Source organism: Orycteropus afer, unplaced genomic scaffold (assembly GCF_000298275.1).
Source record: "Orycteropus afer afer isolate SDZICR_OR568_19922 unplaced genomic scaffold, OryAfe1.0 scaffold00313, whole genome shotgun sequence".
Lineage (NCBI taxonomy): Eukaryota > Metazoa > Chordata > Mammalia > Tubulidentata > Orycteropodidae > Orycteropus > Orycteropus afer.
The window spans coordinates 2,438,093-2,458,679 of NW_006921900.1; the positions used below are offsets into that span (position 1 = coordinate 2,438,093).

Below are 20,587 nucleotides of genomic sequence, written 5' to 3' on the forward strand. Positions count from 1 at the left end.
ACCTCCCAGAACATTATATTGTGCCACGCCCAACAGAAATACTCCACTTGGATACCATTTACAATCAGCTCCTCAGTTGCTCATTCCACCACTGAGTTTACAATGACTTATGGGTAGAAAAGCCATACTAAGTAATTTACTACACTGCAGGTACCAATATGGATCTCTTCCAGTTGGCCAGGTAGCTGTCATCCAAATTTGTTAGCATAGACAAGTGAGTGTCTCCACGTAGCATACTTTCGTTGAAACACCTCAATGGGTCTTCTGTCAATTCCTGGAGCTTTGTTTTTCACCAACTCCTTCAGTGCAGCTTCAACTTCTTCCTTCATTATCATCAGTTCTTGATCACATGCCACCTCCTGAAATGGATGAACATCAATCAATTCTTTTGGTACAAATGACTCTCTATTTACCTTCCATCTTCTTTTGATGTTTCCTGCATCACTCAATATTTTGCCCATATAATCTTTTAGTATTGTAACTTGAGGCTTGAATTTTTTCTTCAATTCTTTCAGCTTGAGAAATGCCAAGCATGTTCTTCCTTTCTGGTTTCCTAACTCCAGGTCTTTGCACATTTCATTATAATAACTGACTCTGTCTTCTTGAGCTGCTCTTTGAAACCTCTTCAGCTCTTTTATCTTGTCATTTTTTCCATTTGCTTTAGCTACTCTCCATTCAAGAGCAAGTTTCAGAGGCTCTTCTGACATCCATTTTGGCCTTTCCTTCTTTTCCTGTCTTTTTAATGACCTTTTGCTTTCTTTATGTATGATGTTCTCGATGTCATCCCACAATTCATCTAGTTTTCTTCAGTCACTGGCGTACAATGAGTCAAATCTATTCTTTTAGATGGTCTCTACATCCAAGTGGGATAAAAACAAGGTCATATTTTGGCTCTTATGTACTTGTTTTAATTTTCTTCAGCTTCAACTTGAACTTGCATACGAGCAGTTGATGGTCTATCCTACAGTCAGCTCCTGGCCTTGTTTTGGCTGAAGATACTGAACTTCTCCATCACCTCTTACCACAGATATAATTGATCTGATTCCTGTGTAGTTCATCTGGTGCAGTCCTCATGTATATATGCCATTTATGTTGTTGAAAAAAGGTATCTGCAATGAATAAGTTGTTGGTCTTGCAAAATTCTATCACGTGATCTCCAGCATCATTTCTATCACCATGACCATATTTTCCAACTACTGGTGATTCTTCTTTGTTTCCAACTTTCTTTTTTTTTTTAAATTGTGATTTGGGTGAAACTTTACAGAGCAAATTCACTTTCTGGACAGCAGCTCACACACACTTTGTCTCATGACATTGACTACAATTTCCCACAATGCAACAGCTTCCCTCCCATTTCCTCTCCATAGTTACCTCTTCCCTGTGTCCTTCACTTCCTACACTCTTCCCCCTGAGCTGTCTCCCTGTGCATACACAGCCCTTCTACTCTCCCATGATTGTTCTTTACAAGGAGTGTATCTACCTAATGCAAATGTTCAGCTCATATGCCCGTCTACTGTTTGGCTGGAAGCCACAGGAATGAGTTCACTTATAGACCTGAGGAGTGGCTAGGGACCATAGTCTCAGTGGTTCCACCAGGCTTTATCAGACCAGCAAACCTGGTCCCCAACCCCCACTTTTTTTTTTTTTAAATGATTTTGAGTTTTGTTCCACGTTGTTCTCCCACTCTATCCAGGATCTCCTACATAGATCCCCCTCCAAGTGGTTGACAGTGGTAGCTGGGCACCATCTAGTTCTGCTGGTCTCATAGTCATACAGGCTGAGGATCGCAAGGTGTACCAGTTGCTTAGACTAATTGTTTCCATGAATCTTTGGTTTTCTTCATTCTTCTTTGCTCTGGACGAGGAGAGACCCATCGTTGCATCTAGATAGCTGCTTGCCAGTTGCTACATGCCAAAGCAGGATGTTGTACAATATTTTGTGTAGTATGTTATGTCAATTGAGCTTGATGTCCCCTGACTATGGTCCCAAGACCACAGGTCCAACTACTTGCTCTCTCTGGGTAGCTGGCTGTGGCCAAGAAGTGACTACAACCTTGTCCGTTGTCAACTACTATATACCTGTAATTCTTACAGAACATAGCAATACACTTGTAGAAACATTGTCTGCCAAGCCTATGCATGGTCTTCAGCATACTCCCCCCTGCATAGACATATCTAATAGTTCAGCCTGTCCACCCATCTACCCACCCATATATTCTATATATCCATGTTTGCCTTCACTGACAATGCAGTACAAAAGGGTTCACCTTTGTTGTCTGTACCTCCCATGCACCTCTCTATGTCTTCCTCTTCCTCAATGCCATCGTGTTGGTACATTGTCCTTCTCTTCACCCAAATCAATACCTGTCTGTACCTAACAGTGTTCCTTCCCCCCCTCCCCCCCGATTCTGGTAACCAACAAAGATTTCCTTCCATATATAAAACTTTTCTTGACTTTTCACAATAATGGACTAGCTCAGCCTGCCTTCCTCTTCACTGCTTCCCCTTTTATTCATCAGCCACCAGTGCAGTCCTCCATGCAGCCCTTGACTAGCAAGGCCAATTTTTAGGTTAATTCTTAGGTCCCAGCACTACTTGGAAATATTCAAGCTGTCTGTGCTGTCAGGATCACTGACAGACCACAGCTCTGTATATCTCCTTTTTTGGTGTTTTCATGCAGGTTCTTTTACTAGTTGGAGTTTAGTCCACTTCTATATCCTTCTCTTCAAAGCTCAGGGCTCCAGGATTATCTTCTGTATCTGTGTTAACTGGTTCCCCTTTTCTTTGTTAAAGAGGGTCTGTGAAGTCTGTCTGCCTATTCTGCTATCTTACCAGAATTCTGTTTCCAACTTTTGCATTCCAATCACCAGTAATAATCAAACATATTGATTGCATGTTTGGTCAATTTCAGACTGTGGACATTGGTAAAAGTCTTTAATTTCCTTGTCCTTAGCTTTGGTGGTTGGTGCATAAATTTGCAAAATAGTAGTATTAACTGGTCTCCCATGTAGGCATATGGATATTATCTTATCACTGACTGCATTGTACTTCAGGATGGATCTTGAAACATTCTTTGTGACGATAAATGCCATGCCATTCCTCTTCAATTTGTCACTCCCAACAAAGCAGACCATTTGGTTGTCTGATTAAAAATGGCCAAAACCAGTCCATTTCAGCTAACTAATGCCTATATATCGATCTTTATGCATTCCATTTCATTTTTGACAACTTTCAATTTTCCTAGATTCATACTTCATGTATTCCATGTTCCGATTATTAATGGATGTCTGTGGCTATTTTTCTCATTTTGAGTTGTGCCACATCAGCGACTAGAGGTCCAGAAAGCTTTACTCCATCCATGTCATTAAGGTCGGCTCTACTCAGGAGGCAGCTCTTCCCCAGTCCCACTTTCAGTGCCTTCTGACCTGAGGGGCTCATCTTATGGCATTACAGTGGACAGTGTTTCAGGGCTATTCATAATGTTTTCTAGTAATATATCAGACAGTGTTTCATGCTGTTCATAAGGTTTTCACTGGCCAATTCTTTGAGAAGGCTTCCTTCTTCTGAGTCTGTCTCAGTCTGGAAGCTCTGCTGAAACCTGTCCATCATGGGTGACCCTGCTAGTATTTGAAATAACAGTGGCATAGCTTCCAGCCTCACAGCAACACACAAGCCACAACACTGTATCAAACTGACAGACGAATGGCATGTGGCTAGTGCTCACTAAATGCAAATTCCCTTTCCCTGGTCAGAAAGTCCACAAAAGTTCAGACATTTACTATCCCAGTGCTAGGGTGCCACTGACTAGCTGAAGGACAAGCTGGCCAGGTGTAATAAAACAGTGTGATAACTGCTTTCACAGAGACCTGGGTCAGAGGACTGGAAACACAGAAGCAGGGCCCTGAACTCTGTCCCGGAAGGCAGGAAAAGCACCACAGGGAGATGGTGTGTGGGCGAAGGTTGAGCGGAACTTTCTGGGGAGACAAGCAGGGGAAGGAGTTGTAGGCACAAAGCACACAGAGCACAGAGCAGGACCATAGCACAGGGAATTCTCTTCCAGGCAGTGCATACTGTGCATCAAGAAACTGCAAGGGCAGGCAAGGGACATGGTGTGGAAGGAGGGCCCCCAACAGCCAAGCACAGGCACCTGGGCTTTATCTTGAAGGCTTTGAAAGCCCCCAGGACTCCAACATGCCATGATTGCATCTGAGAACAAGATGGAAATGCGGGTGAGTGAAGGCAGGAAGGAAGAAGAGGAGGCAACTGCAATGGTGCCGGAGAGAGGCAATAGTTACCTGACAGAGGTGAGAGGTCAGAAGCCATATAAATATGAGAGCCACCAGGCAGGTGGCAATGACCACTTAATGACTAAGTGAATGGAATACACAGGAATCACATTTTTGGCCCACGGAACTAGAGAGGTGGGTAGTGTAGTTGTAATGGGGACAGTAAACCAAGAGAACAGAAACCATTCTAACTACACAACAGAGAGCAATTTACTCAGGAAGCTAGTTACACCAGAGATAGAATTCTACCTGAGGTCAAACAGCTGACAGGGAGGCAGCCTAGGGATTAGCAATGGCAAGAGTCACTGTCACTCCTAGGCTGGAGAGATAAAGAGAGGAAGGAGGGCACTGCTGGCATGGAGGACCACCAGCTGGGAGCTAGAGGTACAGAGATGAAGCCAGTGCCAGAAGCAGTGGCTATGACAGAATGAGGACATCTCCATCTCCACCCTCCAGTCTCCTACAGTGGCTCTCCATTGCCATAGCTGGGAAACACAGCCTGCAAGTCATCTCTATGATACTACATGGCACAGTATGGACCTGTGGGCAAGCAGGCCGAGCACTGGCACAAACTTAGAGAAGAGGCTATGAAACAGCAGGCACAGACCCAGGCACAGCTATATGAAAGAGGCAGACAGGCTCATGGGCAGAATGTGGCTGAAGATGAGACATGTGAGAAGGGGCAGCCAGACAGGAAGTAGAAAAAAGGAGATCCACCTCGGCAGCAGCCCCAGTGCACCACCCCAGTGCAGCCTAGGGAAGAGGTGCTCTGGGCCACAAGGGCCAGGGTTTTGGTCCAAGGCTTTCCCAAACATGGAGACAAAACTCTGGGCTCTGCTAGCCCACATCATCCCACACTTTCCCCGGCTTCAGATTACAGGTGTGGTGGACATGGAATGCATGCTCAGACCTCCTGCCCAATGGTCCCAGCAGCTGCCCCTCTAGGTCTAACACTACATTCGCTCACAAAGGCCATGCTTCCTGCAGGCTACTCTCAGACTCAGAGGAGGGTGCACAAAGCAGGGGCACTAATGTGGAGCCATGGCTATGAGGTTCAGGCACCTTCAAGGAAGGTGACTTTTAATGACTCCACTGGCTTGGCCAAAACTTTCTTAGAACTTCAGAGGCCTGAGTCTCTTTCTGCCCAATCCTTCCTTCCCCTAGTCTGGAGGTTCCCATCCTTCTTCAGCTCCTTCCCCTTTCATTCTTCACAAAACTCTTTCTCCTTTAGTCTCATTTTGGCATCTGCTTTGAAAGAACCTGAGCTAATACACCAGGCTCCCCAAGCACACATGTGGCTTCCCACTTAATTCGCCAGGTGGGTCTGTGCCCAGGGGGAAGAGACTGCTGAGGAGTGAATATACTAAATACCAGGTTCTCATTATGATTTAACAATTAACTGACTGGTTTTCAATGAGCTGAGTGAGCCTGACCCCAGTATTCACTCCTAAACAGCTCTGGTCACAGTCCACACACAGCTTCAGGGGCATGCTCGGTCTTGTTGCACTTTCTCCAGGGCTTAGTTGCTGCAATTATAAACATGAAACTTCCCCCCACAAAGGCTTAGTTCAACTCACATTCCAGTTATAACTCTGTAAGGTGGTGACTGAAGCACAATATTTTTAGAAGTACCTGGGATCCTAAAAGAGTCTTTGTGTAATAGTCTCGAGGCATGAAAACTTCCACTATGGTAACTAGACACCAGAAAGCATCTTCTTGTTCCAGGTACAGGAGGGCCACTGCCACCAATCTACGAGCAAATGGAGAACAAGATGAGTGCCAGCACCTTGTGCCCAGACACAGACGCTGCTGCCCAGTCTTCACAGAGACATCTGCATAGTGCCATTTTCTCTCTCCACCCAAAGCTGTTTTTAGTACTCTAGTAAAGAACAGTTAGTAGTCCTTGGCAAGTGAGGTATGTTGTAAAGCCTGAGAAGCAAAGCCACACTTCCCCCTTCCACATTGTTAAAAGATGATCAGAGTCTTTCCCAATGATCAACAAACCTCATTTTTTTTAAAAAAAAAAGTCTGTTTTCATTATAAATTTTTCACTAATGCAGCTAATTCTGTGAGTTACTGTTCAAGAAGCTCCAATTAATCCTTTTATGGACAAGTAATCCGGAAGTGAATGTGAATGTTAAGTGGCAAAGATCACAAGAAGGGGTACAAACAACTGTCCTGGTATCATCGAGCTTCCATGCTGGAGGAATGAAAGGGGGTTTCAGATAAAAAAACTCTACAGAGGGGCCTTAGCAGAAATGAGTCCACAGCATGTGCACAGGGTTGGAAAGGAGAGAATCTGCATTAGCTGATGTTGGTTCATACTGTACCTTTGGGTCCACCAGCTATTTCCATGCTAGGGAACTCTGGAGCGTAGTGCCTAAGGCACTTGACTGCTAACCAGAAGGATGGCAGTTCAAACTCACCAGCCACTCCTCGGAAGGAAGGTTGGGCAATCTACTTCCGTAGTGGTATTGCCTTGGAAACCCAAGGAGGGGTCGCTGTGAGTCAGGTCCGACTCGACAGCATATAACAACACAACATTTACATGCTGTCACTGATCAAGACGTTACTTGTCCAGTAATCTTAGGTATCCTAGGTATGGCTCTGAGTGGGCAGCATCCAGGATAGAAAGACGGAAAGAAAGAGGCGTGAGAAAAGCTTCTCTACACAACTGAAATCCAAGAACCACTGTCAAAAGCAAGAAGCTTAGGTGCAGCACTCACAGGAAAATTACTGAAGCTCCTTTTCAGGACTTTTTTTCTCCTTCCCTATATAAAATGACAAGAAATTAATCTCTAATTGAGAGGGGGAAATGCCTGAAGTAGGCAGAAAGAGGCTGTCTCAAGTAGGCATAAAAGAAACAGAGAGCAGAAAGGTAAGAATCGTGACAAGTGGCAGGGATGGAGGAGAGAAAAACAGGAAACGAGCACGGAAACCACATCCCACAGCCACTGCAGATACCAGGAAAGGGGTGAAGAGCCCCGAGCCAGCAGAGCCTTTGAGGAAACTGACATTCAGGTGATAGGCCTCAATCGCCTAGAAAAGGCTCAAGTTCTAGGTACTCAGAAGGCACAGACGTGCCCAAAATATTTTAAGGAAAATCTCTAATCAAGTGGTTCATATTTAAGACTTTAGGGATGCAGGTGCAGAGAGAAAGCTTCTCTGGAAAATTTAAGTCTGTAATGACTGATCCCATGACAATACCAGATAAACAAGCACTGCGGCACCAGGAGGGAAATGCACCAGAATGGAAGGGCACACAGTTTTTCCCAGTGTTCCACACAGCCACGTTCAAGTCCTCAACAGGATCACTTAGGCTTGAGAAGGTTTAAGCTTCCAGGAACTCTGAGATAGAATGGACAATGTGAATTGTGGATTTAAGCAAAGCAAGGCTGCTTTTTGCTATGAAGTAAGTACCCTATGTATAGGTCTCTTCTGAAGGGGGAATGCACAGGAACAGCTGATGCCCCTTTGTACCTTCCAAGGGGCAGAGAGAGAGGCTGCCTTCTCTTCCCTACTACAGGGCCAATGACTTCCTGGAAACCAGCCAGTGTTAGGTCTTAACCAAGTAATATTCTCATTTCAAAGCCCTTCCTCCTTCAATACTCTAACTATAGATGCAAACAGGTATCGCTTACCTGGAGGCTGGTATCTGGCACAATCAGGATTAAAAAGACTATGAGCAGCCAGAATTCACGCCAGCATTCAACACCTCAAGCTCATGCATTTCACTCACAGGAGAATTCCTGACGTACACACACAGGGCTTATTCATTCTTATTTTATCCATATTCTAACAAGTTTAGTTACCTAATTTCACTACTCAGAGTGGAACAGAAATGGGCAATTACGACAGGAGAAACAGCAAGAAGTGCATCACCCAGGTAAGAATCACACAGGTTGTAAAAAGCAGGCACAAGCACTCAAGAAGCCCATTCCTAGGGAGTTGTTGCACGGAGAGCAGACCTCAGTACCTCCTGAGGCTCGTCCTGTCCCAGCACAGCTCGGGATGATGAGCCTGCATCTTTAAGAAAAGATGAGAGGCTTTTCATTGTCCTCGGTCTTACAGGGTCTATAAAGGACCTTTGAAAAGTTAGCATCAAAAAGAAAACAAGCTTGGGCTCTTCCAGGGTTAAGCTTCAACTAGCTAAAGAATTGTTGGGGGCACAAAGACCTAAGGAGTGGCCACCAGTTTTCACTTCATGTATTATAAACTAATGAAATCGAACTTCTGATCAAAACTTGAGTGTGATGACAACAGCAAGGAAGAAAAAAAATGAGGAACCAAGCTGCTTCAAAGGAATTTGACTTTGGTGTTCTTAATTCTCTCTAAAGGCATGCTTGCTTCTCATAACTACTCTAGAATTGAGGATATTGCATAATTAAAACTAGTTTGCTACAACTAGTTCTTTCCCTTAAATTATTAGCTTTTCTTGGCCTACCAGGAGGGGAGGGAGCTTTAGGCAGTGCCTGGCACCTACAAGTTCTCCTGATGGCACCCTAATGGCAAAAGGGAGCATTCTGTTGGCTGGGCACCCACCTGTTTAGACCCTGGCAGTAGCCAATATCAGGGTTCCGCCAGGAGAAGGCAAGCAGGACGTTGCGTAACTTCTGTATGCCTTCTGAGGTGGGGCAGGAGTAATGTTTGTTGTTGGGCAGTGTCCGCAGCAGGTCCAGCTCGATCTGCTTGGAGGCTGGGTTCTGTTTCTCTAGTGCCTTCTGAAGCAATGTTTGGAAGTAGCCAGGCTCAGTGCTGTCCTTGAACTTCCTTGTGTGAAGGTTCACACACCACTTCCACACCTTGGAACGGTGCTCGTGTGGAATCCCTGCACGGATCAGGTTTTTCAGCTCCGGAGAACACATCATCTCCCTGTTCACTGTACTTGCAAAATAGTTTTCCCACTTGACCCCAGTGGAAACTTCCTGGTTTTCTGTGAGGTAGAGAGTCTTTAGGTCCAATGCTCGGACTTTGGCTACCAACTTCTCTTCCTCATCGTCCTCAGGTACAGTCCTAAATCCATAGATATCATATTCACTGTTGATTAAAAAAAAAAAAAATGAAAAGTTAAAATGATGCAATCTTGACAAAAAGACCAATGAAACTGAATAGAGAACCTAGGACTCAATCCATGTAAACATGTTATGGCAGACATTTTAAACCAGCAAGGGAAAATGCATGTCTTGATAAATAGGGCTGAGACAACAGGCTTTCCACATAATAAATAAAATATAATTGAATCCCATGTTGATATCATAAAGAAAAATCAGTTCCATATGGTTTAAAGTCCTAACTATGAAAAGACCAGAAGAAAATACAGTTAAGAATACAAAACAAGACCCGAAACAAAAATGGTAAATTTGGCTACATTAATATATGCGTGTGTATTATTTATGTCGTAAGTATATGCATGTGTAACTTTTATGCTTCAAAAGATATCATTTAAAAAGATAAGTGACAACCTCAAAAACAACCAAAAAATATCTACAGGTATATATGTATATATGTAGGCATACGTGTATAGATATGTATGTATATATGTATGTAAATATAGATATATGAATGCATATATATATGCATCTATGTGAATGTATGCAAATATATTCATACACACACACACACACACACACACACATTGTTGTTGTTGTTATGTGCCATCGAGTCGGACCCCACTCATAGTGACCTCTCCTTGGCAGTATCACTACGGAAGTAGATTGCCCCATCTTCCTTCCGAGGAGTGGCTGGTGGGTTTGAACCGCCAGCCTTCTGGTTAGCAGTCAAGTGCCTTAGACACTATGGTACCAGAGCTCCCCATACACACACACACACACACAAACACACACACACACACATATAATAAAGTACCGGGGACAGAGTTATGGATACGTCCTAGATACAACCAAACACTTTACAATACTAGATTTCTGGGTTTGAAGGATTAGAACCATAGTATCGAGGGACATCTTGTTCAACTGGCATGATACATACTTTAAAATGTGTTCTACATACTAGTTTGGTGATTAGTGTTTGGGGTCTTAAAAGTTTCTAAGCAGCCACTAAGACACAACTATTGGCCTCTATTCATCTGGAGCAAAAGAGAAAGAAGGAAACCAAAGACTTAAAGAAGAAACTTGTCTACAGGACAAATAGTCAACACAAACCACAGCCTCATCTACCCTGAGACCAGAACTAGATGGTACCTACCTACCACTGCCAACTATTCTAATCAGGGCCACAACAGATGGATTGAGATAGAATGGGAGAAAAATGTGGTAGAGAGCCTCAAGTTCCTTAAAAAAAAAAAAAAACCAGACCTACTAGACTGGTTGAGACTGTAGGACTGCCTAAGACTACTGCTCTGACATACTCTTCAAACCTTGAACTGAAACTAACTCAGGTCATCTTGTAGCTAAACAACTAACTGGCTCAAAAACTAATGAATATCACCCGTAAGTAGTGTGCTCCTTTAGAAAATGACCTATATGAGACCAAGTGGTCAACAATACATTAAAACAAAGACAAGAATGTAAGGAGGCAGAGAAACTAGATTAATGGAAACATAACCTGAACAGAAATAATGAGAATGTTCCCACTGAGCACTGTGAACAACGTAACCATACCACTGAACAAGCTGTATAGAAACTGTTGAATGGGGACCTAAACTTCTGTGTATATCTTCACCAAAAACAGTAATATATTATTAAAACAAAACAATGGAGAAAATACCTATAAAATATTAGGGATGAAGAAGAATTAAAGCCGAGGGAGGCAGAATAATGGCCCCCAGAGACACCCATGGCCTAACGTCTGGAACCTATGAATATGTCACAGCATGGCAAAATAACTTTGCAAACAGAATTAAGGTTACAGATTTTAAAATAGGGAGATTATCTTGGATTATCTGGGTGGGCCCACTGTAATCAGCCCTTGAAAGTGGAAGAAGGAAGCAACAGAGATGCAGTGGAAGACAGGTGTCAGAGATATGACAACAGGAGAGGAGGCAGGAGAGATGTGAACTCTGAGCAGGACTTGACTGGTCCTTTCTGGCTTTGAAGATAGAGGAACGGGGCCCCGAGCAAGGGATGCCAAGGATTCTAGTAGCAGGGAAAGGCCTTTAGCTACAGCCAGCAAAGAAACGGGAACCTTAGTCTTACAACTATAAGGAAATGAATTCTGCAGTGAACTAAATGAGCAAGGGAACGAGCTCTCCCTGAAAGCCTCAAGAAAGGAATGCAGTCCTGCTGACCCCTTGATTTTAGCCTGTGTCGGATTTCTGAATCAGGCTTCTGACCTACAGAACTAATACATTTAGTTGCTTTTAAAACACCAACTTTGTGGTTATGGCAGTGACAGAAAACTGATACAAAGGCCCTTCACACACTGCTGCTGAGTATGTGAACTGGCATCTGCACTATGACAGCTGAGGATTTGCATTCCCTCAGGGGCAGGAATCCCACTTTTAATCTACAACAAAGAGAAACTCTCTCACAGGGGCATGTGAAGACACATACTATGATGTTCACTTCATCCCTGTTTGTAACAGGAACAAATGGAAACTTTCTAAATGTCCCCACAAGGGAAAGGAGTAAAAACCTTGTGGTATATTCATATAATGAGGTATTATATAACAGGTAAAAAAATATGCTCAGGTGCAATAGATTATCAACATGAATGACTTCTGAAAACAATGTTGAAAGAAACATATAAGCTGCAAAAGATACGTACAGGGTGGGGTTAGTATGTAAAAAAGTATCATCAGTTAGAAATACACACTGAAATATTTCTAGGCAAAATTACATGATGCCTGGTATTTGTTTTAAAAACAGTCTAGGAAAAAAAATTGGGGGGAAAGGAGTGAGACAAAAAAGATTGGCAAATGTGGAAAAAACCTCAATCATTAAAAAAAGAGACCAGGTTTGCTGGTCCAATAGAGCCTGGTGGAACCCCTGAGACTATGGCCCCTAGCTGCCCTTCAGGTCTGGAACTGAACCCACACCTGTGGCTTCCAGCCAAACAAAAGACAGGCATATGAGTTTAACATTTACCTGAGGTAGACACACTCCTTGGAGAAGTCAATCATGGGAGAATTGATGGGCTGCGTATGCACAGGGAGACAGCCTGGGGGGGTGGGGCAGGAGTGCATGGGAGGGAAGGACACAGGGAAGAGGTAACCAAGGCCGGGAAGTGGGAGGAGAGCTGTTGCATTGTGATAGGTTACAGTCAATGTCATGAGACAAAGTGTATGTGAGCTGCTGTATGGAAGATGAATTTGCTCTGTAAACTTTCACCCAAATCACAATAAAATTAAAAAAAAATATATATATATATATATATAAGATTGGCAAAACATTGACAATTGTTACAGCTGGGTGAGAGGCACACAGTGGGGTATGTTACACAGTAAAACCTACGAAAGCCAGAACCTGGGAAAGGCAGAAACCTGTCAGAGAAGGAAAACTCAAATATTTTCCACCAAGATGAGCAGCAGAAAAGTAGTAAGATTGTACCTCGTGAAAGGTGGAAAACTTGTGAGACCCAAAAAACAAGGTAGTCCCACTGAGTTCTGGTTCTCACAGGTTTCACTGTGTAATGCCATCTATTACTTTGTATGCTTGAAATTTTCCATAAGAAAAATCATTCTACTTATATATAAAGTTTGAAAACACACAAAACATACAGTAAGAGTACAAAATGCACACAGGAAGAATAGATGTGATGGGGTAGTGAATACCTCTGCTGGAATGCCCTCAGAGGAGTTAATAATAATTACAAATAAAGAAGTGGTGCTCTGCTTGGATACAAAACCACTGAGCCCAGGAATCTAGCTGCTGGGGCTGGGGTCCTGACTCTGCTACCCACAGGCTGAGTGACCCTGGGCAAATGGCATCACTTCCCTAAGCCCAGCTTCCTCATTTGTAAAATGAGAATAAAAACATCCACCTCACAGAGCATTAAATATGATCCCACATGTAAAACACCTTGGTGCAGTTCCTGGCACACAGCAGATCTCAGTAAGAGTGAGTTTTTGTCATGATGGTGTTGGTCACATTGTGACAGCATATTTTTAATATGCTGTAGCCTAGGAAATGCAGGCGGGAGCTCAGAGCTCAGAGGCGTAAAAAGTCATGTGCAGCTGAAGCAAGGCTTTGCCTGGGCCTGGAGAGGTGGGGTAGGAGTATTGGGCCAAATGCAGCAAGCAAGGCTCAGATCTGGGGCTACAGGATCTGAGTGGCAAAGGGACACAAACCAAGGAGGAGGTTGGATTAAGTGAATCTGTAGATTTCTCCTACCTTAACTATTTCATGAGTTTCTCTCTCTCTTTTATTTTTCCCCAGAAAACAGAACCGTCTGAAGAAGAACATGGCATTGGGATTGGACGAAGACTCATTAACCACCTGCGATATGCAGATGACACAACCTTGATGAAAATCAAGAAGACTTGAACCAGTTACTGATGAAGATCAAAGACTACAGCCTTCAATATGGATTACACCTCAACATAAAGCAAAAATTGTCACAACTGGACCAATAGGCAATGTAAATAGAGATAAATGGAGAAAAGAATGAAGTTGTCAAGGATTTCATTTCACTTGAATCCACAATCAATGCCCTGGGAAACAACAGTCAAGAAATCAAAGGACCTATTCCATTGGGCAAATCTGCTGCAAAAGACCTCTTTAAAGTGCTAAGGATTAAAGATGTCACTTCGAAGACTAAGTCACGCCTGACCCAAGCCATGATATTTTCAACTGCCTCAAATGCATGTGAAAGCTGGACAATGAATAATAAGTAAGACCACAGAATAACCAATACATTTGAATTGTAGGGTTGGCGAAGAATATAGAACATACCATGGACTGCCAGAAGGATGAACAAATCTGTCTTGGAAGTACAGCCTGAATGCTCCTTAGAAGCAATGGCTAGACTTCGTCTTTCATATGGTCAGAAGGGACCAGTCTATGGCGGATACCATGGTTGGTAAAGCAGAAGGTCAGTGAAAAAGGTGAAGAGCCTCAAAAGACGGACTGACACAGAGGCTGCAATGGTGGGCTCAAGTACTGTGATGACTGTGAGGCTGGTGCAGAACCGGGCAGTGTTTCACTCTGCCGTACACAGGGTTGCTATGAGTTGGAAGCAACTAGATGGTACCTAACAACCACCACTACCACCCAAAATCAAGGAGCCCTGGTGGCACAGTGGTTAAGCACTTGGCTACTAACCAAAAAGTTGGCAGTTTGAACCTACCAACAGCTCTGTGGAAAAAAGATGTGACAATCTGCTACTATAAAGATTATAGCCTTGGAAAGCTTATGGGGCAATTCTATTCTGTCCTATAGGGTGACTATGAATCAGAATTCCCTTGAGAGCAACAGGAGACCCCACGATCCTTATGGGTTTCCATATTCTGTGAATTCCCCCAAAATACATGTAATATTGTGTGTGTGTGTTCCCAAGTACATTTTTTGGGCGAAAGTGTCCATGGCTTTTATTACTCGTTGTTGTTGTTATGCGCCATCAAGTCGGAGCCGACTCATAGCGACCCCTCCTTGGGTTTCCGAGGCAGTATCGCTACGGCAGTAGATTGCCCCATCTTCCTTCCGAGAAGTAGATGGTGGATTTGAACTGCCAGCTTTCTGGTTAGCAGTCAAGAGCCTTAGCCACTATACTACCAGAGCTCCTTTTTATTACTCAGTGGATTCTTAATCAGTGAGTCAGGTTACCCACGTGCTTTTTACTTATGAAGAAAGCCCAGTTTTCTCCATAGGGGCTTCTTTTGCTTTCAAATCTCCATGTGTCTCAGGAAAGGGTTTCTACTTCTTAGAGGCCTGGTTCCTCCTGCTGCAGGAGAAAGGTTACCTTGCATGGCACATGGGAAAAGGGCTTGGAATCAAAAGATCTGTACTGAGTTCCAGCTCTATCACTTGTTTATCAAGATAATATCTGTTCTACTGACAGCACAGGGGTTGTGAGCATTAGATAAGACACACAGAATTGTGTAAAGATCTCTACAAATGGCTAGTATGGTTGAAAAGGAAAATTTCAAAAATGGGATTACTGGGTGGTCACACTACCCGTGGCAGTCACTAGCACCTTTACCTGACAAGATGAGGTTTAATGAATGCTTGCTCTGGCTGCTCTGGGCTTTCAACTTGCAGAGCATCCTCCAGCAACTGGGCTATGACATCCCGAGCAGGCCCCTGTTCTTCTGAGCAAACTGGCGTCTTCATTTCTTGAAGCAATATCAAGTATTTACTTTCTATTTGGCAGAGCTTGGCTTCTAGGCTAGAATACTGGAGAGAATGTGGTACAGAGAATCAGACAGACACACAGGAAAAGCAATCCTTAGGGACCTTAAGCAACCAATGATTGACAAGCCCAAAACGATTAGGGAGTGACAGACCTATTATATCAAAGACAAGAGATTTATTTATGTGGCAGCCACCTGTCACACTTAAAATGGCTTGCCCGGCATAGAAGGGTGCTGACAATCTGACCTCTGCGGGCCCATACCCACATCAGCTCTAGGAAGGCAGATGAGCAGCAGAAACCAGGTTACTCAGGTCAAGCTGGGTGCCACTTGGGACATGGGCCATCAGTTGACACCCCATGCTAAATGAATACTTTCCTAGGCTCCTGTGACCCAGGACAAGCACCCACATCCCACTTTTCCTTCAAATTTATCCCTAGAAAACATGGAGGGACAAAGTTTTGGAAGATGCTTTCAGGGCTATTCAAAAAGGTATATAACAGCTAAAGTGATTATCATGGCAATGTTTATAGTGCCTTTACACTCTGCAAAGCTCTTTCCATCCATCATAGCTGATTCTCATGCCAATTCTATCAGGGTTGCAGAGGAGGCATTATCCTCACCAGACCCATTCTCTAGATAAAAAACTGATTCACACTCAGTAATATAAATCAAAACTCAAATAACCTAAATTTATGAGACCTTAGAATTGTACTTGCTTTTTTTCTCTTTAAGCCCCACTAAAAATGCTTATGTGTAAATGGAAGTCACATCTCAAGGCACTTCTCTTTGTCTTCATTATAGGCAAAATGAGCCAAAGCACACAGCATTACATACTATATATGCATTTAAAATATGTTTTGAAACCATGTCCCTCTATGCATGGGATTTTAACTGGTTTTAAAGCACATCCATTTTAGAAAGGTTTCCCAATAATACCTTCCTCCAGATAACAGGATATATCCATCCCAACCCACCTTTGCCATCAGATCCCTCTCTCTCCTTTCTGCATTTCTTCGTAGAGCTGAGAGTTCTAAAATTTCTTTATTTAGAAATTTATTTTGAGTTTTGTATCCTTGCAGATTATCCTGTTTGGGAGAAAAAAAAAATCCATCAATTCACACTGGTTAAATGTTGACTGACTATCATATACAATTAACATTTGGCTACCTCACCAATTAAATAACCCTGCTAAGTCAGAGCGAGTTCTAAGGAACTGAAAGCTCTTTTGGGCACTTTCTTACTAACAGTAAGAAACCCATAGGGTAGAAAGCAGGCAGGCACTAATGCTGTAATGAAGGAAATGGGGAAATCTTCTTTATTTAATGTGGTGATTTTTCTCAACCAATCATGGGAGAAACTCCTCTTTACAGTACTTTGCAAATTTTTATCTACCTACATTCATAGAAGTGGTACAATAAATAAATAAATAATCTTACAGTCATTTCTTTTTAAAAAACTAAAGAAACTGAAGACGTTTGTGTAGCTTCTTGTTTTCACCTATACATTTTAAGAAGAAAAGGCTACACATATAACAAAAGCCCTTAACTAAACAATTATACTTAATAATTAACATATACAGAGTATAAAGTGTTTAAAACCCACTGTCATTGAGCCGATTCTGACTCACAGTGACCCTACAGGACAGAGTAGAACTGCCCACAGGGTTTCCAAGGCTGTAAATCTTCAGGGAAGCAGACTGCCTCATGGAGTCTCCCAGGGAGTAGCTTGTGGATTCAAGCCACTGACATTTTGGTTAGCAGCCAAAGGCTTTTTAACCACTGCACCACCAGAGTTCCTTGTATAAGGTGTTAAAGGAACATTTTTCACCAACTCTTTTACACTTAAAGATTATAAAGCAATGGAAGATTTGAAAGAAAAGTATGTTGTTGTTGTTGTTATGTGCCATTGAGTCGGCCCCGACTCATAGCGACCCCTCCTTGGGTTTCTGAGGCAGTATCACTACGGAAGTAGGATTGCCCAACCTTCCTTCCGAGGAGTGGCTGGTGGGTTTGAACCGCCAGCCGTCTGGTTAGCAGGCAAATGTCTTAGCCACTATAGTGAACACAATATACTCTTTCAATGAAATTCACCAACTGTTTATCTTTGCTACATTTGCTTTATCTCCTAAGGGAACATAACAAGCTGGTGACTGGCTCTGCCAAGCCCAAGTTAAAGTGCAGGTCTGAAAAGGCAGATATCTTATGTTAGCTTTAGCTCTTGGAATTCTGAGTAAAAAAAGTAAAAGGAGCCAACAGAAAAATAAAGAGTTTTCATGTAATATGCTGTAAAAATAAAGCTAAAGGAACTTTAGGCCAAGCCAGTAATAATAATAATCAATTAAAGAAGTATCCAAATAAAGATACTATTGAGAACCACCTCTGAGGCAATTAGGATAGTGCTTTCTAAAGGCTCTCTACCAGCTTCAGTCTTTATCAAGTGTGGTATTCCCTCTTTCTATGTCTCTTTTCTAAGTGGACAGGCTGGTGCTTGGGGTTCCTGAGATTCTGACCCCTTATCACAGAAGAAATTCTACTTCATGACAGCCCCCAGGGATGGTCAGGAAAGGCACCAACTGTGCTATCACAGCAAGGAAATCATTGCCACTCATCCAGAGATGTGTCCAGAGATGTGCCCCCCTGTAACTGTTAATGTTTATGGAGCACTTGCTATGGGCTACAGGGGCCCTGTGCTAGGCACTTCAGGTTTTTATCTCATTTATACCTCATACCGCTTGGGTAGCTATTATTGTTATCTCTAGTTCTTAGGTAAAGAAATTGAGAGGTTGCCCAATCATACGACCACTAAGTGTGTGGGCTGGGAACTGGGCCTCTAAGAGCCAAGCCTGGGGGGCGTGGTCCTATGGGCTCAGACCCCAACTCCCACCTGAGCTCTGCCAGACATCACAACAACTCAGACTCAGCAAGTTTACATATCACTATCAGCATTCAAGACATCTAATGTCAAACAAAAGAAGGTCTACAGCCCTTGCTTTATGACCAAATCATGATGTTCTCCTTTCTCTTGGTGCTTGAAAGCTCTCATACTGGGAAACAGTGAACAAAAAAGGCAGGTCAACTAAAGGAAGGTGAGCTAGAGGGCAATTAATGAATACCCTGAAGAAATGTGATGGACAGTGACTGGGTGATACAAGGTGGGTCAAAACCAAAACCAAACTCACTGCCATTGAGTCGATTCTGACTCATAGAGACCCCCACTGGGTTTCTGAAGCAGTTAAGTCTTTTTTTTTTTTTTAATTATTATTTTTTTTTATTGTGATTTGAGTGAAAATTTACAGAGCAAATTCACTTTCCATACAGCAGTTCACATACACTTTGTCTCATGACATTGACTACAATTTACCCTAATGAAACAGTTCCCCTTCCACTTCCTCCCGTTACCTCTTCCCTGTGTCCATCCCTCCATGCACTCCCGCCCCCTGAGCTGTCTCCCTGTGCATAAACAGCCCTTCTTTCTCCCACGATTGTTCTCTCCAAGGAGATTATCTACCTCTATAAATATTCAACTCATATGCCTGTCTTTTGTTTGGCTGGAAATGAGACAGTAAACCTTTAAGGAAGTAGACTGCCCCATCTTCTGTCTGTGGAGCAGCTGGTGGGCTTCTGGTTAGCGTCAAATGCCTTAGGCACTGCACCACCAGAGCTACAAGGTAGGTCAGTGAAAGCAATTAATCATATTCTGACACATCTGTTTTTATCTTAAAATTTTTGTTACAGTGTAAATAATTACTGATGGTTTATCTTTTCCCTAGCATGAAGTGATGAAGATGATCACAGCAATAATATCTGACGATCAAGAGCCTATGAGATAGCAAGCACTATGTGAGAACGTCACTATGAAGGAATCCCTGTTTCATAGATGAACACAACGAGACACAGAGAAGTGAAATAACGTGCCCAAAGTCAGAGCTCTCAGGTGGTGGTAACACTGGGTTTGAACCCAGCTCTGGCTCTAGAGTCCAAACTCAGTCTAAACCACCACCCAGTACAGTTCTGGGCTCCCTTCCTTCCCACTACTTACTATAACTATAATTCTGCTTTTGTTTTTGTGCTTTCTAAACTGTCAGCTACAAGAAGACTGGATCTTCTTTGCTCAGACCTGGGTCCTTCACGCAGAGCACAAGGCCTAGCATATGGTGGTCATCCACCAGATAGTTACTGAATGAATGGATGAAACTGCCCAAAAAAGGAAATGTATGCACAAAGATATGCACTACACAGCAAAACAGGAAAGAAGACTAAGATTGAGTAAATAATGACACAGAAAGATGGCAATTCTGAAATCAATAATGACAGCAACATACAAATACAACACAAAACACTGTTTAGGTTATAATATAAGGAATGCTCACTGAAATATTACAAGTCTATCTATGTGAAAAATGGAACAATTATGTAGACACAGAAAAGGCCTGGAAAGGAACACAGAAAACATAAAGTACTTAAACATCTAGGATGGTAAAATCCTGGGACCAGTAGCTGTCTTGCTTTAAAAAACTACAGAAATAAAAACTGACTACGTCTTAGACTACAAAGGAAGAGTTAGCAAATTCCAAAAGATAGAAATCTTTTCAGGCCACAGTCACTGACTATAAAGAAAGAAATCCAGATAGTAACAGCAGCAATAAGACAGACAAAAATAAACATATATCCATTCCCACAAGCATTTAAAAATGTAGGTCAAAAGAAAATAAAATACACATCAAAATGTCCATTTCTGTCCAAACTTTCCCTCTTACTTCTTCAAGCCTTTTCAATTCTTCCAATGCCACTGCAGGGGAGGCATGGATTAGGGTAAGTGTTTTCTGCATCGCAGAGAAGATGGACCTGGCAGTGGCAGTAACAGGTCGCAGGCAGAGCAATGTCAGAAAACACAAGGTCACTGACCCATGGAGGACTCACTTATACCTCCTGGAATTCAAAAGCCACAAGCAAGTCACCAACCAACCATTCTGCCTCTTCCTAAGCTGTGTCATCACTTAACATGTTTGTTGCAAAATTTTGAGGCACAGTCTTTAAAATTTAACATGAGAA

The 20,587-nt window shown here is 42.8% G+C and overlaps 1 protein-coding gene across 1 annotated transcript in view; it reads right to left on the reverse strand.

Moving 5' to 3' along the window:
• Positions 1-20,587, reverse strand: part of TBC1D2B (TBC1 domain family member 2B) — a 138,647-nt gene that overhangs the window by 13,892 nt on the left and 104,168 nt on the right. Inside the window, exons 6-9 of the mRNA XM_007951857.2 lie at positions 16,511-16,621; positions 15,383-15,576; positions 8,828-9,322; positions 5,918-6,035 (exon numbers count right to left, since the gene is read on the reverse strand). Of these exons, the coding sequence (XP_007950048.1) occupies positions 5,918-6,035; positions 8,828-9,322; positions 15,383-15,576; positions 16,511-16,621 (918 nt within the window). The remainder of the gene's footprint in view (positions 1-5,917; positions 6,036-8,827; positions 9,323-15,382; positions 15,577-16,510; positions 16,622-20,587) is intronic.